Consider the following 15,583-nt stretch of genomic DNA (forward strand, 5'->3'; position numbering starts at 1 on the left):
CCGCGGTGCTTTTTCCACAAAGATGAGGTTTAAAAATCATTTTTCATCCCAATAAATGTTATCATCACATACCTGACTTGTTAAGCTGTCGGATTATGTAAAGATTGTTCGTGGATGGCTGAATATTACGGTTTTATGACTTTGACAAAATAATTTTAAATGCGTGAATTCCTGTGGTGAATTGAGATTTTTGCTTTGATCGACGTTGCGGGTTCGTTTTAAAGTCGATTCAAATTCTGTTTCCGGTTTTTGCAGTCGCTTAGCATGCTTAACACTCGGTAGTTGTGAAGTTTGTAAAATTCTGATATTTTATAAGGTTTATGTTCGATGGCGCACAGGGCCTCGGGCGCCTTGACGAGATGTTAGGCCGCAACGCTTTTTCCACAAAGATATTGTTTAAAAGTTTAAAAGTCAGGGAAAATTCACCCGTTTTGTTTGGGGGAAAATTCGCCCGTTTTGTTTGCACAAATCTTATCCACTGCCGGCGAATGTTTGATTCCTTCGGGAATCGGTGGGAGCGATTACCCGTTTTCCAGCCATTTTCGCAAAACATGACAACACACGTATGAGGCATGATGTACAAATATCCAAATAACTTTGTTCTACAATAATTCAAAATAAACTAGAACTACGTTGTCGATGGCACACCATCGCATATTCCCGCGCGCACTGCTTTGTCCCATTAACGCTCGGTGAAATTTTATCTTGCAAAATGGATTGACTATTCTTTTCTATCTGATGTGCTTTTTATGGCAAACGACTTACTGTGTTTACTAAATCAGAAGTCATTGCAAGCATGCCAACATTTCATGAAACATTAATTTAACACTGTCCAGCAATATATAGAATTGTGCATCAATTTAATCATAGGAATGAACTGTGTGTAATATTAATTATAATTATTCATAATCAATTAGATAAATACAGTAAAACCTGTTACTGTTTGTCACTCATGGGGGCCACATAAGCAAGTTCTTTATAAAAGAATTTACCATGTACAATGGTAAATACACTTAAAAAAAATCATCCCCCATGACCGCACCCCCTCTGGCCCAGCCCCGAGGGGTCATATCAAAAATCCGAAAGTGTTGTGCACTTCCCCATACATATATCTACTATGTCCCAAAGTTTCAAGTTCCTATTTCAAACGGTGTAGGAGTTACAGGGTAAGACAGACGGACGTACGGACGGCGGAGACAATCACAATATTCCCACTTTTCTTTGAAAGCGCGGGAATAAAAACGATAATATAGACAGTTGCAAGCTCAAAAAAAGCGAAAGAACGGCCCGCTCAACTAGACACTTCTTCAATGAAAGAGTGAGCTTCCGCTTTGTTTTGGAGAACGTGACGTCACCACCCATATATGGCACGCGGCTGTTTTTTTCAACAGCCTAGAGAAATAACAACTTCGGAGTTAAATTTCATTAATTTTCCCAATAGTTAGGCAACCACAATAGTTTGCATCGAACTATTCAATGCACATATAATCATATTGATAAATTTTCAGAACATGTTTGGTGACCTGCAACCTGATCTTTAAATTTATCCCTTTTAAAATGCAAAAGCAAAACAAAAACAATCTCAATAACTTGTTACTGTTGGATTGTCACTGACATGATGGCCGAGAGGTAGGCATACTCGCCCCTAAGCTGTCCAGCCTGGGTTTGTATCCTGACCCAGCTATAAACTGTCATCCTGGTGTTTCACGCACAGGGTGATTCATCAATGTATGTGCCGTCTTTCGGATGGACATTAAACTGGGTGTCCCGTCTACTGGCATAAGTTTGTGGACGTCAAATATCCCACGATGTTATTTACGAAGAGGAGATGAGCTATCACCGGCACCCTGAAGAAATTCCAAATTCCTGCCTCGACTGACAGCAGGGAAGGCAATGGCAAGCTAATGAGCATAACCCTTGCCCATGAACTACTTTGGCAGTGCCACCGCTCTGTAAGGTGTAAGGTACATCTCAGATCTCAGAGATTGGATGCTCAATAAGAACCTAGCTGGCTTACTTCCACGGAAGTGCTCATCAGCTTGTCTGGCCTCCAATCTCCTTTTAAATTGGCATCGTCCAATCGCCTTATGCCCTTTGAATTGGCATCGTCTACCCTGGGGGTCTGCAACCGGAGGCTCCGGTGCCGCGTGTGGCTCTCCAAAGCCTTTTGTGTGGCTCCCAACTCTGGTCAATCAAATCCCATTTTTCTCATCAATTTTCAGAAAAATATTTGTGAACGTCATGAAAGGATAAAATATTACTTGAAAACTTTGGCAATGATGAACAGGGAAATACATCCAACTATCTGCGAATTCTGTGATCATGACTTACACATTGTGCCCCAAGCATTGTCCACCATATGGTTATTTCAGCCATCTTGTTGGCAATGGAGCAACCTCAACCTCCAGCCTCAGTTTAGGATTTGAAGCTCACTTCTAAACAGTGAGTGATGCCCTGATCCTCTCTGGGAAGGGAAGTGAGAATCCTAATAATGAACGACTCGTATCTAAATAACAAACAAGATGTTGTTTTGATAATGTTTTATGATTCCCCCTTCACAAAGTGTGTATGTGATATCACCACATTTGCGATCCACCAGCTTGAAGTACAAGCAAACAAAGTGAAACTATGGACCCGTGGACTGCATCATTGTATTTACATTTGCTAAATTAGGAGTTAAAATGGTGGATTTGATCACTGTATTTTGTTGTACAAATTGTGGGAGGATTGGTTGTTATATCATAGACTGCCTACAAGCAACAAGGCAGAGATTTCGATATGGAGGCTTGACTTCGAGTTATGAGGGTCGTTCAAGAATGACATTCTCACAGTAGTCCAGGTAACGGCAAATCTGCCTTTTACTTCTCAATATCTAATGAGGTACCCCAAGTAAGGTGTGTTTGCATGTGTGGTACAGAGGTAGCACACTTACCTTTAAGCTGTTTTTTCTGGGTTTGATTCCCGACCTGACAATAAACTGTATGATTGGTGCTTCACAGGCTGTGCCGACCTTCGGATGGACGTTAAGCTGGGTGTCCTGTCTGCTAACATTATTTGTTTAGTTGGTGAAAGAAAATAAAGCTTTGGTGCCAAATAAACATCCGAGAGTATTGTTACGTGGAAAAGGGGGAGGGGGAGACCCTAAGTGAGAATGTGCTAAGAATAGCTTGGTCCATATGTGCTCAAGTAGGTGAGAGTTACACCTGTATTAGGGATCTGTCAGAGATAAGTGGTCTGTAATATGTGCACTGATGAAAGTAGTGATTGTAATCTTAGAGCATAGTCATGTAAGGAGAACTGCATCAGACCCTCTGTACAGGCAAGGCCAGGTGGAGGACTTCATGGGCACAAAGGCACATGGAAAGTGCTTATAACTTTAAATGGAAACCACAGACTGTTTTACCAAGGACTGTAGTTCAGGACAGAGGTGTGAGTTGTGGAATTCTGGAGAGGGGCAGAATGGCTCGAAATGAGGAACTGCCCACTGGTATTGAGCGGAGAAATTACAATTGCAGGACATGTGCTGGAAGGCGGGTCCAAATGGGGAAAAAGCAACGTCCATGCATGGGGACCGTTAGAGAAAGGATTAAGGAAAACAGAATGGTTCGAGGTTGCATATCAGATCTCTCTCTCTCTCTCTCTCTCTCTCTCTCTCTCTCTCTCTCTCTCTCTCTCTCTCTCTCTCTCTCTCTCTCTCTCTCTCTCTCCCTCTCTCTCTCTCTCTCTCTCTCTCTCTCTCTCTCTCTCTCTCTCTCTCTCTCTCTCTCTGCTTGGTCGCCGACATGGATGGCTTGATAAACTATGAAAGCATCTCATCATCACCATCCTCACACTTCGCATCGCACCAGCCATGTGAGATACCCGCCAGCATGACGACACCCTGTGTGAATCCCACCTGCAGGCCAAGACCAGACAGTGTCTGCTCAAGTCAAATCCACACCTGCCCTTTTGTTTCTGTTTTTTTTTCTGCATACATGACTGAGGCTCGTGAAAAAGCTCGAGCATAATGGAATGGAACAAAATGGAAAACGGGAAACACCAACAGCAGCGTAGGAGTGAGAGTGGGATCAAGGGGAGGAGGAGAAGGACACATTGGGGGTGAACAAGCTGCATGGAAGCTGAATGAAACACAGCAAGAAGTGGTAAGGGAAGATGGGGATGAAACAGAAGGGAAAAAACTGACAACTAACAAACGAAAAGGGGTGAAGGAGATGGGGAATCACAATAACCAGGAAAAGAGGAGTGCTTGGGAATAGCGTAATTTGGGGTTGAAGAGATCATGAGTATAGATGGGGGAAGACCTGAGGAAGCTGGGAACAGCTGTCTTGAAGTCCTTGGTGGTAGAATGGGATTGAACAGACTGGGTAAGTTGGTTCCACAGGCAGGACAAAAGAGGGACAAATGAATGAAGGTGAGCAGTGAGCTTGGATCTTCATAGTTTAACAAGAAGAGTGTTACTGGTAGACCGTGTACACCCAGCAGAAATCTGGGAGCCAAGAAAGGGCAGAATGTGCAAGACCAAAAAGTAGGTGCTACAGTTCCAGTATTTTGGCACCATTAGCGGGGTTAATTTCCATTTATGTGTACAAGTTTGCATGCTCTGTTCTGCTCTGTTCTGTGTCTGTCGACCACCACATCTGTTCGGTTCATTTATAGTGGCTTGTCTTTCCAGCATTCGTTACATATCAATATGTTCCAAACAAATATCGTGCAAGGTGCATGACCTTTACCATCTCCCTCCCCTTCTTGCAGATGTGTTTTATAAAGGCAAAACAGCTGCAGAAACATACCATGGGCCAGGTTTCCACTCTACTCCTTCCTTGCTTGTTATCATTCGCATTATCCCCGCACCTCTTGCCCCTCATATCCTTCACTGCTGCAAATCCATGTCATTCTGTGTGCCGAAGACCCTTGGCCTGCAATTGGTGTGGGATTACTTGTGAGATTGTGCAGGCACTCCATGAATCATGCCATGAAATGTGAAACTCGCCCGGCAGGTACGGCTATAAAAAGGTGTGCCGCAAGTGGGAATAGTCCAATAAGTAGACAGTCACAATTGGTGTCAGTCACATTTGGAGAGAGATCAGTCCCGTTTCGTTGGTGATTCGTGGAACGATAACAGCACGGGTGAGAACAACAGAACCACAAGAACGAGAAAGCGCTCATCTTTAATTTGTGCCAAGCGGTACAATGACCACCACACACCACTGGACTCCATTATTCCATCTTCAGCCAGTGCGCAGCTCTACACCAGCCACAAAGCATGACTCCATCTCCCTTCGCCCGTTATCTCCCAGTTACTTTATATTCCCAGGAATGAAAGATTATTTCTACTTTCGCATTTCACAGAATCCTGACCAATTTCCTGTATTGTGCAGGTTCACTGTTTTGATTGAGTGAAGTTATTATAATTGTTAAGTATGTGCTCTGTGTTGTCTCGTTGGGGTTCCCCAAACTCTGTCCAGGTAATAATTTGTGTCACAGTAATCTTACCATAATAAATAGAGGTTGTGTGGCATGTCACGATATCGCCTTTATTCACTTGTCGATTGGTCGAGGCACTGACCGTTTTGGTGTTGTCGCGTCTGCCGCATCAGCAAGCAACGGTCCATCCAGGTGGTATGGTGTCTTTTTCACATGCTTTCCTAACCTCGTGTTTCCTCACCTTGTAACGCACCGTATTCTTCTTGATTCTTCCATCTTTGGCAGTGATGATTACAATATTGGTGATTACCATATAGATCGTGGTGCTATCCATTTTTGTCAGCAGGCAACGGTCTCTCAGGGTGGTGCTGCGTCTGAAATTCGTCGAGGCTACTACTCGTTTGAAAGGATCGAAACCTCGATGAAAAACGGTGTCCAGCTGATGATCCGGGCAGTTGGGAAATCAGTCGATTGCTTATAAGTTAAGGTTATAACTTCAAATAAAACAGCTTTTGTTAGTATTTATATATCCGTGTTTGTGTGTTTATATATGTGTATTTGTATGTTTTGTGTGTGTGTGTGTGTTTTGTTATGTCTGGCTTCCCTCTTGGGATTATGGTGCAGTAATTGGTCTTTATTTTGAACTTTATCACATGCTTTCCTCACCTTGTAACCGTGATAACAAATCAACTTCCTTTATCTTTTGATACAGAGTATGATATGTTGTGATCAATAAAATTTATTTCAAAAAATGCCAAAAATTGTAAAGTGCATTTCTAACAATGCGCTGCAGCAAAAGTGGGCTGAGAAGGGTGCTCTCGCCCTCCGGTAAATCGAACTGTGCCCGCTGGCTTATTAGGTAGAACTGTGCTGCTTCTCATTCAGGTGGAGCTAGGTGCCTATCTATATTCCTCTTCCCTGACATTTGGATGTAATCCTGCAGCTTAGCTTCTTTGGAAACTTAAAAAAAACCAATCAATTGCTGTAGTATCCTTATTTTAAAACCGACTTGATTTTATCGCAAAGCAGCAGTGAACACTCTTAATGATGTTGATTGTGGAGGAATTAATACAATGTTACTCGTATACGGAAAGATCATGCTACGAGACCACTCACCCGTACGTCCCATCAAACATCTCAGATTTCCACTCACCCATTGTGGCCCTTTCCGCCGAGCCGAGGCAGGAAAGGTAACTTTTTCATGATGATGGCGCTATCGTAGAAGGATGGTTGGAGGCGCTGGCTGACGCCGTTAGCCAGAAGCACAGCTATAAGCACTGGCAAGATATGGGTAATTTGTCCCGTGAGCTCAAAGACCAGCATGGCTGTGGAAATAGTGTGTGTGATAGCTCCCGAGAAGGCCGCAGCACCTGTGGTGAGATGAACATAGAACCGTCAAAAGCCAAATGTGAAAGGCAGAAGTTGGACTCATGACAACTGAGGTCTTCACCTTCACAAATTCCTCTTGCAGATACCGCTCGTACCTGGATGCAGCATGGTGTGTTCATGAAATAACAAAATACTGTGGTGCTGTGCAGGGGCAAAGTGGCATCTCACACCTGCCAGCGCGTAAGCTCCAGGAGTGATGTAGGCCGCCATTCCCTCAGTACTAATGCCTGCCGGAAATGCAAGGGCCAAGAGTTCGCCTACGAGTCTGCCCAGAACTGCACCTGCACGCGACGCACATGAACCCGTTACGGAACAGTCATACGTCGAGCATTTGAAATTGAAATTTGTGCAATATGCAACGTACTTTTACATTGATGAAAAATCATTGTTATTTTGGCCTTTTTACCGTAGATGAACATGGGCATGAAGTATCCGGCTGGTACGGGGATGGTCATTGCAATGATCAGCAAAAGAAACTGAGGGTGGGGGGGGGGGTTTGTTTTACGTCAGCCGTCATAGTTATATCCAAACCTATGTGCAAAGGGTTATCTAGGTCTGTACATAAATAACGATATCAATATGGGAAATTAGTGGTGCACTACTACCTCATTTGCCCCTCATTCCCTGCCCACAATTTTTTTTTCTATCGCCAATTAACTCGATCTTACTTGCAGGTTACTGCGAAATGTACCTGTACAGGTAAGAAAAGTTTCTTGTCCTAAACCATTCTATATTCCTCACTTCGTCTTGTTACCTGGAAGTGAAATGGTTTCTCTCCTGCAGTGTGACCACTCCTTGGCTTTTTTTCACAAGATCTTGGCTGTTCATTGTTCACCTTGGCATCTTGGTTTTCTAGAGGTTTCCTATTATCATCGCTTTTCCGAAACCTTGTGAATTCTTGGCTTTTTTCATTGGCTCACCTTGGCATTTATTAAAATGAGGAGTGGTCACACTGCCCTCCTGTCCTTTTTCCACATTCCCATAAATACACTGGCTATGAATGTGACAGACCGAAGAAAAGCAGATTGTTAGCGGCCATTCTTACCTTTATGGTCAGAAAGGCAGTAAAAGCTGCGTACATGCCACCAGGTGCATCACCCCACTCTCGCCACAGATCATCAGGCTGCAAGCCACCCATAGTCGTGGAGTTATTGACAGACAACAATCCCCAGGTTTGATGGTCGAATAGAGTGTTCAAGAGTTCCTTCATGCTGAGCTGTGGACAAGTCCAAGGAAGGCAGGGCGGCGAGAATGGAACGTACGACGACACTCCACGCAGTCGTGGGATATAACATGGGAGGCAACCTGTGCATCAAAAATCAGGCACTCGTCAATACACCGTGAAGATTGAAGTTTTTGAGGCTTAACACAGCTTTGTGCATCTGGGGTATATTGGACAACATTAAAGACCGTGAAGCTGGCGGCCCTGTTTGGTATTGAGCGATGAGTTCCATACCCGAGCAGCAAGCAGACAACCAAGCCCTTTTGGGTAAGTGGTTGTGGCCAGGAGGAAGGCAGCCAAAGCAGAATAGACGGTCTTCCTGAGAGATAACAAAAGCCAGATTGGAGTTTTTTCCTCATTACATTGACATGTGAGCGGAGGGCAGAGTTGACGTGTGTTTGAAACGTAATGCCTTTTCATCATCTTGCTAATAAGCACATATTGAAGTTGGTCAACGGCATGTATGTTCATTTTCAGCAAAATAAATGTGCATCGGACAACATCGAGATGTACAATTAGAAACTAAATATTTCTGAAGACCCGAGTCGATCTGCATCGGTGGAGACATATTGACGATTAAACTTGTGTTGGGCGCATCATTTGCTGGGAAGTGGATGCGCCACTGATGTAGTGGCCCCTGCAGGTTAGAGCTGGAATTAGTAATTGGTTCAGTGTCCTGGTGAGAGCTTGCCTTCTCTTTGCGATGGACATTGTGGGATCTTTAGCGCCCACTACATAATGCAAGCAGAAGGGACACCCGCCAAGAGAATTAGAGTCCCCCCCCCCCCCCCCCGATTAACGTGGCACTCACGTCGATGCATCACCCTTCCTGCGATACACCAGGATGACAGTTTATAACTGGGTTGAGATTCAAACCCAAGCGAGACAGCTCAGAGGTGGGTGTGCATTACACCTCCAGCTGGACTATCCTGCCAACCCATTGAATCTTCTGAACCAAAATGTTGAGAGAGATGTGGTCAATGCAGTGGGAGAGAAAGGTGAAGCGACCTTCTGAGCATGAGCGTAAGCTCAAATCTCTCTGAACATTTAGTTCGGAAGATTTGTTGCCCCAACACTGAGATGTAATTTGGCAAACTTTGTTGATTTTGGACTTTCGGCCACGCTCTGGCATCCTAGTACCAACCCAAGACCCTAGCTCCATAGGATACGCATGTGCACATGTGGGATCACATGCATTAAACTACAGTCTCTTGAGGAATGGTTGCGATAATTGTTCAAGGATGTTAATTGGTCATTACCCCACGTGTATGCCTGGTGTTGGCTTAATGGTTAGGGTGGTGGCCTTGGGATCTGAGGATCCTGAGTTTAAATCATGCTCAGCTGTTGAATTAATACCAGGTGGGGTTGACTCTGCCTGTTATCCTTCTGAGATCGGCTATATGAGTGCCAACCAGCTCGCTGGTATCCTGTGTCGGAGTGGCGACCCGTCCAGGATTGTGTGCAATAGCCAAGGAGACTGCGTAGGCAACACCAACGCTGTGCACAGAGTGTGGTCCCAATGGATGGATGGATGGGCCCCACATATGCAAAGCGAACAGCTCGGTAAAGCAAATGGTTCACTTTGTCTGTCTATCTGTTCACGAATGTCAGTTTATGATCGAGGAACAACTTCATTTCATTTGAACATGAGTCGGAAAAAGAACCGATAATTTAGCAGTACCTTGGTTCTGAAATCGTCCCAATTGCGCATCCATCGAAAGGAGTTTGATGGGTTTTTTTTTTTTTTTTTTTACTATGTCATCCTGTCTGGTGGAGAAACAAAATTGAAAATCATTCCAAACAGGAAGCTTACTGTTTTTAAGGACGTCATAAAGGACACAAACAACAGGCACGAAGAACTAATGTAACGTGTTCAATAAAGTGGTGGATACAAAGCTGCATCAATGGCGGTAACCTGAATTTTTTTTCTACAACCCTTAAAAGTTTTATTTTTTTATTTAAATTGAATTATACGGGCAGATTGCCCGCCCTACAGGCGATCTTGTTCCAAGCATGCAACACATTCTTCTGAGGCATACTTTTATTTGGGCGGTGTATAGGCAATTGACAGCTCCCCCCCAAAAAAAAAAAATCACCCGGGTTAAGTGCATGAAGCAAAAACATCCCTACTGCTTACAATCCAAAACACCTTACTGCACTGGACCCCTTGGGGACTGGAATACAGGACTGTAAATGGTGGATTTTTGTAATACACTCCCCCACCTGGAGGTGGCGCTACACGATACACGTTCTCATAGAGAATTTGCATCCCTCCCTCCCCCCCTCCCCCTCTAAGTTCACTGGCAAAGATTAAAAAACACCCCTCTATTCATTAATTATGGTCATGCTGATCCTACACAGCAAGTCTGGATGTAATCAGCCTCGAACTGGAGGAGTAACATGACAAACAAACAAACATCCACAGACACACACACACACACACACACACACACACACACACACACACACACACACACACACACACACACACACACACACCTGCACAAACAAACATACACAGACACACACACACACACACACACACACACACACACACACACACACACACACACACACACACACACACACACACCAGTCCGTGAATTATAGTAAGGATACTTGAACACTGTCCAACAGAAAGCACCCTTTTTAGCACTTTCTAAACCCTTCCGTTTCGCAGTACTTGGACAAAATATTGCAACATTTTCTGTCACCACGACCAATCAAATTTGCAGCTCGCAGATCCCACCCCAAGTCCTTGTTTCTCAAGGCTTCGCATAGTGAGGTGCTCTATGAACTCTTTACTTTTCTTAAGAAACTATAGAGACGTATGGACGAGAAACTACGAGCTGAAAAACTATAAACATATGAGGGTCAAATGTGACCCTCCAGTACAAAACCAGTCGGAAGTGGCAAAAATTCAATATTGAGTTGTTGGGGTTTTTTTTTTTTTGAAAATTTTGAATTGTTGCGACTTCCGACTGGTTTTGTACTGGAGGGTCACAAATGGCTCTCCTTCGAGAGTTCATGAATTAATGGCCAGCCTCGAGTTTGTATGAGAGAGATGCCTCCTGGTGCATTGGCATGTGAGAGTATCAGGAATTTTGGCGGTAAAATAAATAGTTGTTGCTGCATCTTAATCAGCTTTGAGATAAGGCTACGGACATTGTTTTTTTTCCCTTTATTTACCACCATAAGACATACATGGAACAGGTGGAAATCTCTCTAGTATCTCATGACAAGTGAGGTGTGGATCAGATCCTCAGAATGGAATGACTATAGTTTGTTGCAATTTTTTTTGTGTTTTTTTTTAAATATTTGGAACGAGCTCAGGCTCATGGAGGAACTTTCACATGCAGTGAAATGTGCTAAGAATAGCTTGGTCCATATGTGCTCAAGTAGGTGAGAGTTACACCTGTATTAGGGATCTGTCAGAGATAAGTGGTCTGTAATATGTGCACTGATGAAAGTAGTGATTGTAATCTTAGAGCATAGTCATGTAAGGAGAACTGCATCAAACCCTCTGTACAGGCAAGGCCAGGTGCTATTATTTTCTAGGACAGGGCTGGCAGGATAGCTTCGGCGAACGCACACCCGCCTCTGAGCTGTGTGATCAGTCGAGGCATCAATGTGTGTGTCATCAACTCGGATGGACGTTAAACCGGGCGTCCCATCAACCGACATTAATTGGTGGATGTCAAAGATCCAGGACTGTCCTTCACGAAGAGTGGGCGAGCTATCGCCAACACCATGAACAAATTACAAATTGCTGCTTCTACCCTACAGGGAACCCCCTGCATCAGGGAGCCCCTGCAAGAACTGATGCCAATGTGCAGCCAGGTGCTGCAAACGAAGGACGACGACCGTTCAAGGACAAATGTATTAGTACACATCAGTGTGCTTTTACATGAATTGCAAGGACATGAGTAGACAGTGGACAAACGCATAAGCTATAAGGGATGTGAACTCAGGTTGTCCTGCATCATGATCCAGTGTTTCTGATGGGAATACCAATGGGCCAACCCAAACTATTTTAACCCCATGTTAACCATTCGCAAAGACTGAATGTTTACCCATCTGTATGGAATGAGAATTCCCAACAGGTAGTTCAGACAAGCAGCTTCTTCCTGTTGCAACTTGATAGGGGTGGGACTTTGAAATATTCTTTTTTCGACACATGATCGAGGTTCATGGGAAAGCTAGAGCAGAATGGAAGGGAACAAAATGGAAAGGGGGAAACACCAACAGCAGAGTAGATGTGAGGGTGAGATCAATGGAGGGGGAGAAGGACATGGGGGGGGGGGGTGAACAAGCTGAATGAAATGCAGCAAGAAGATGACGAGTAAAGTGGGGATGAAAGAGAAAAGGAACAAACCAACCGACAATTAACAAACGAAAAGGGTGAGGGAGAGAGGGGGAAATCACAATAAGCTAGAAAAGAAAAGGGGAGTGCTGGGGAATGGGATAATTTGGGGACAGAAGAGATCATGAGTATATAGATGAGAGATGACCTGATGTCATGATGAACAGCTGTCTTGAAGCCCTGAAAGGAAGAATGGGACTGAACAGACTGGAAGTGAGTTCCACAGGTGAGAAAGAGACGAAAAAAAGGTAAACAAAGAGAGTTAAGACGAATAACTGTGCAGTATTCTTTTCTCTTTTTTTTTTTTTAATTGAAAACTTCCACATTTGTTCAGGGTGAGGTCACAGTGAAAACTGTTGAACACAGATTATCACAGAGACATGGGCGTCGTACTGTTTTGTAAGCAGACATGATGTAAGCGGGATTCTTTTGATGAGAAGGATGAACTTCTGCTGGCTCTGTAGACAAGCCCAGCTTACCAATCCACAGATCAATCTGCAGCAGATCACGTGAACACGAACATGGACACACATTCAAAGGAAAAATGCAAGTCACTCATGTCCATGATTACGTCCATAAGCATACATGTCCATAAGCAATATGATTACGCAACCAGCAAATCATTTTTATGGTCGATTTTTATCAATATTTGACGACCCATTCTCCAAAGGCCTACAAGTATCTCCAATGTCCTCCCAAGGCATACAACCACCTCACTGCAGACGTGAGGACAGACAGCTTAAACATCCCTTCCTGAAGAATGGAATGCACTGAATCGTTATGCAATTTATTTTACTCAGATTTTACTCCACTGCATTTGAGACCCAAAATAGGAAATCTCCAAAGCGGACATCATACCATCTGAGCTATCCTGTTTCTTGCTGCCACGAGCTCAGGGTCGGGGCATTCAATTGTCAAGTGATCGTCGATATTGTTGTTCATATGCAGCACGTAGCTGGGGATGAGCATCAGTTTTTTTTGCAGGGGCATGGCTGTGCCGTTGATGCAGTTCCCTCTGTGGGTTAGAGTAGGAATTTGGTCAGAGTGCCGGCGATAGCTCACCTCCTCTTCACGAAGGACATTGTGGGATCCTTAATGTCTACCAACTAATGCTATGAGATGGGACGCCCATTTTAATGTCCATCCAAGGGATGGCACACACATTGATGAATCACCCTGCCTGTGAAACACCGGGATGACAGTTTGGAGCTGGGTCAGGATTTGAACCCAGGCTAGACAGCTCAGAGGTGAGTCTGCGTACTGCTAGATTATCCTGCCTGCCATTGTTGAGTGATACGCTATAATATATATGTATATAATACATATTATATATGTGCTAGGAAGTACTACAAATCATCTTCTTATATCTGAACTCTAAATTCCTTCCACACAAGGTGCAGGTACCTCTGCTGGTCATTCTATATGTTAAGTGTGAAACTCGTTAGAAAATTGTAGATGTTGTTGTTTTCTGGTATCTGCAATTTCTATCCATCACGCTGGAGAAACTGTGAGCAACCTTTGTCCATTCCCTCCTCATCGACCTCTCTGAATGTCCAGCACTCAGACAATAAACTGAAACATGTACAGTAGAGCAATGTGCAAAAGTCTTAGACCACCTTGAAAATTTACAATTTTAATGTCACATTGGCTTACCTTGATAAATTAGAAACTCACACTCCCTTGGGGAGCATTGACAAGTTGTCTCCCCCCTCGCAGAGTTGGGGGGGGAGAGGGTGGGGGTGGGTTACCCTGGCCTGGGCACTACCAACACGTATGCAAAATTTGGTGGAGATCTGGCAAAAATCGTAAGTCGTCTCCCCCCACAGGGAGGGATTTAAAAAAAAGTTGTTTTTCCCTTGTGCCAATGACCTGACTCGAGGTACCACCAACACAGAAGCAAAATTTGGTGGAGATTGGGCCAGCCTTGTTTTTGTCCTATGATTTTCCGATGTACATACATACCTACATACCTTCATACATACATACATACATGCATACATACATAACCTATATAAAGTCTGCACCCCCTTTCAAATTTTCACCTTTTGTTGCCTTCTAGCCTGGAATTAAATTGCATTAAATCAGATTTTTTTTTCCACCTTCATTTACACATCGTAACCCACAACTTCCAAGTGAAAACAAATTCTACAAATTTCAGAAAATAAAAAAATACAAAACCAGAATATCTTGGTTGGATAAGCGTCCATCCCCCTGAGTTAATACTCAAGGGAAGCACCTTTGACAGCGATTACAGCTGTGAGTCTGTTGGGACAGGTCTCTACCAACTTTGCACACCTTGATTGGGCAATATTTGCCAATTCTTCAGCACAAAACTGTTCAAGCTCAGTCAAGTTACGTGGGGAGCGTTGATAGACAATCTTCAAATCATGCCACAGATTTTTCGATTGGATTTAGGTCGGGGCTCTGACTTGGCCACTCAAGTACAGTTATATTTTTATTCCATAGCCACTCCAGTGTAGTTTTGGCTGTGTGCTTCAGGTCATTGTCATGCTGAAAGGTGAACTTCCGTCCCAATTTCAACTTTCTTATCGAGGACAGCAGGTTTTCCTCTCGGGTTTTTCTGGATTTTGCTCCATCCATTTTCCCTTCTAGCCTGACAAGTGCTCGAGTCCCTGCTGATGAGAAACATTCCCATAACATGATGCTGCCACCACCAATGCCTAACAGTAGGGATGGTGTTCTTTGGGTGATGTGCTGTGTTGCCAAAACCTGACGTTTTGCATTTAGGATAAAAAGTTGTATCTTAGTTTCATCAGACCACAAAACTTTTGTCCTTGCCACTTCTTCCTTCTGGCTTCCTCCTTGCCACCCGATTGTACAGGCCAGACCTGTGCAGCGCTTGGGATATTGTTGTCACATGCACACAGTGACCAGTCTTTGCCATAAAGGCCTGGAACTCTTTCAAATTTGCCATTGGTCTCTTGATGTCCTCTCTGATCAGTCTCCTCCTTGCTTGTCATCCACTTTGGAGGGATGGCCTGATCTCGGCAGGGCCTTGGTGGTACCACACGCCTTCCACTTCTTAATGATTGTTTTGACTGTGCTTCATGAGATATTCAAGGCCTTTGAAATACTTTTTGTGCCCATCCCCTGATCTGTACCTTTCCACAGCTTTTCCTGGAGATATTTTGAAATCTCCTTGGTACTCATGGTTGAGTCTTTGC

General features: G+C 43.9%; 1 protein-coding gene across 12 annotated transcripts in view; it reads right to left on the reverse strand.

The window, feature by feature from the left end:
• LOC147019097 (chloride channel protein ClC-Kb-like) overlaps positions 1 to 15,583 on the reverse strand; it is a 106,485-nt gene that overhangs the window by 42,076 nt on the left and 48,826 nt on the right. For 10 of the 12 annotated variants that reach the window (XR_015062630.1, XR_015062631.1, XM_085899371.1 and 7 more), the window contains 6 exons: positions 12,792 to 12,893; positions 8,270 to 8,354; positions 7,859 to 8,029; positions 7,220 to 7,289; positions 6,984 to 7,094; positions 6,578 to 6,794 (listed from right to left, as the gene is read on the reverse strand). Coding sequence is in view for 10 of the 12 variants with exons in the window: in XM_085899371.1 (XP_085755497.1) it covers positions 6,578 to 6,794; positions 6,984 to 7,094; positions 7,220 to 7,289; positions 7,859 to 8,029; positions 8,270 to 8,354; positions 12,792 to 12,893 (756 nt within the window). In the remaining 2 variants the exon portion in view is untranslated. The remainder of the gene's footprint in view (positions 1 to 6,577; positions 6,795 to 6,983; positions 7,095 to 7,219; positions 7,290 to 7,858; positions 8,030 to 8,269; positions 8,355 to 12,791; positions 12,894 to 15,583) is intronic. The other 2 variants (XM_085899368.1, XM_085899364.1) reach the window with 1 other exon arrangement.

The sequence above is a fragment of the Eptatretus burgeri genome, chromosome 10 (assembly GCF_056783735.1).
Source record: "Eptatretus burgeri isolate ZD-2024b chromosome 10, Ebu_testis_v1, whole genome shotgun sequence".
NCBI classification, from domain to species: domain Eukaryota; kingdom Metazoa; phylum Chordata; class Myxini; order Myxiniformes; family Myxinidae; genus Eptatretus; species Eptatretus burgeri.